The following is a 1,278-nucleotide window of genomic DNA, read 5'->3' as shown; positions in this document are numbered from 1 at the left end:
ACACGCGCACTTGTTTCCATTCTCTTTGTCGCTTATTCGCAAAACGTATGCCCACACTTACTACGGTGTCACATTTAGAAGCTAAGTGTGGAGTTGCGCTTGGGTTCTTACATGTGTAATGACAAAGTCTTCTGGCTCCGGAGTATAATACCAATTGCAAATACGATCGACGTATCCGAAATGTTGATCTAAATTTTGAATTTTTGTTTGACCATTTTCATCGCGCACCTCGGTCTGCAAATTCCGTGCTTTTTCGTTTTGTTCGCATTTCACCTCTTCCTTTTTCATGCTTATTGTAAATGATCCGTGTGGACAGCAAAGTCGAATACATTTTCTGATGTTACAAATACATCCACGCAATCCGACACCTTCACTTCCATCTGTGTGATTGACAGTGTGGCTGAAATATTGATTCGGCGGATATTCGATACCATTGAATACGATGCTGTTATTCGACTGCAATTCTCCGTCATTGATGTTAATCGAATCGACGAAATCGCAGGGTGATCCATGAACTATTGTAATTATGCTCGAAAATAATAATCCAAAGAGACCAAACGTCAACCACATCATCTCGAACGATCGAGTGTTATGCTTTTGTGTGAAATATTTTTGCTAGAAAATATGTAGGCATGAATCTAGAACTGAAGCGAAACAGACAATGTTAAAAACGAACTGAGTCCTAGAAATTCTTCAGTACGATTGACCGATTGAACACACAATATTTCAATTTGTTCTGTTCTGTCCCTCTAAACTGAACCAGGTGAGTTACAGGCATTGACTTATTGAAAACGGCAATGTTCTATGTTACAGTTTGATAAATGATAGATTTGAAAGGTCAATTTGTGCATAAAATATTGGAAAAATGGATATCTCTACACTGATCGGATATTTTGTGCACAAGTAAATTATTGAAGATGTCAGACGCCGATTTCGAAATGACTTTACGCATTCGATAGAGTATCTCTCGAACCCTCCCCCGCAGAAAGAGCGAATAAATTCGTTTTTAGTTTTCAAGTTTTGAATAAAATGGAGTGTCGAAGTTTTCATCACATTGATATTTCAATTCAATTCAATTCACAATTTCACCATATTTATTGTTCAAATATCACGCGTTATCCAAATTGTTGATAACCTTAGAATTGATTGAATTTATGTAGAAGCTACACTGATAGAGATACCTTTGTTTGAACAAAACACCAAAATAATTTTAAAAAAATCTGCACCAAAAATCCGAATACCAACTAATCCGCGATACGAACGAGCACTTGATCATCA

At 36.9% G+C, this 1,278-nt stretch overlaps 1 protein-coding gene across 2 annotated transcripts in view; it reads right to left on the bottom strand.

Annotated features, from left to right (window-relative positions):
• Positions 1-1,278, bottom strand: part of LOC129580126 (G-protein coupled receptor Mth2-like) — a 3,207-nt gene extending 1,929 nt beyond the window's left edge. Inside the window, exons 1-2 of one of the 2 annotated variants that reach the window (XM_055470322.1) lie at positions 1,182-1,278; positions 112-644 (exon numbers count right to left, since the gene is read on the bottom strand). In XM_055470322.1, the coding sequence (XP_055326297.1) occupies positions 112-573 (462 nt within the window). In that variant the 5' untranslated portion in view covers positions 574-644; positions 1,182-1,278. Of the gene's footprint in view, positions 1-111; positions 645-720; positions 800-1,181 lie in introns of those variants that run through there. The other variant, XM_055470321.1, reaches the window with a different exon arrangement.

Source organism: Sitodiplosis mosellana, unplaced genomic scaffold (genome assembly GCF_009176505.1).
Source record: "Sitodiplosis mosellana isolate CC-2019 unplaced genomic scaffold, AAFC_SMos_1.0 Smas_scaffold_7083, whole genome shotgun sequence".
Classification (NCBI taxonomy): Eukaryota; Metazoa; Arthropoda; class Insecta; order Diptera; family Cecidomyiidae; genus Sitodiplosis; species Sitodiplosis mosellana.
The sequence above is the reverse complement of the archived record's forward strand: the minus strand, read 5'-3'. Positions and strand labels throughout refer to the sequence as shown.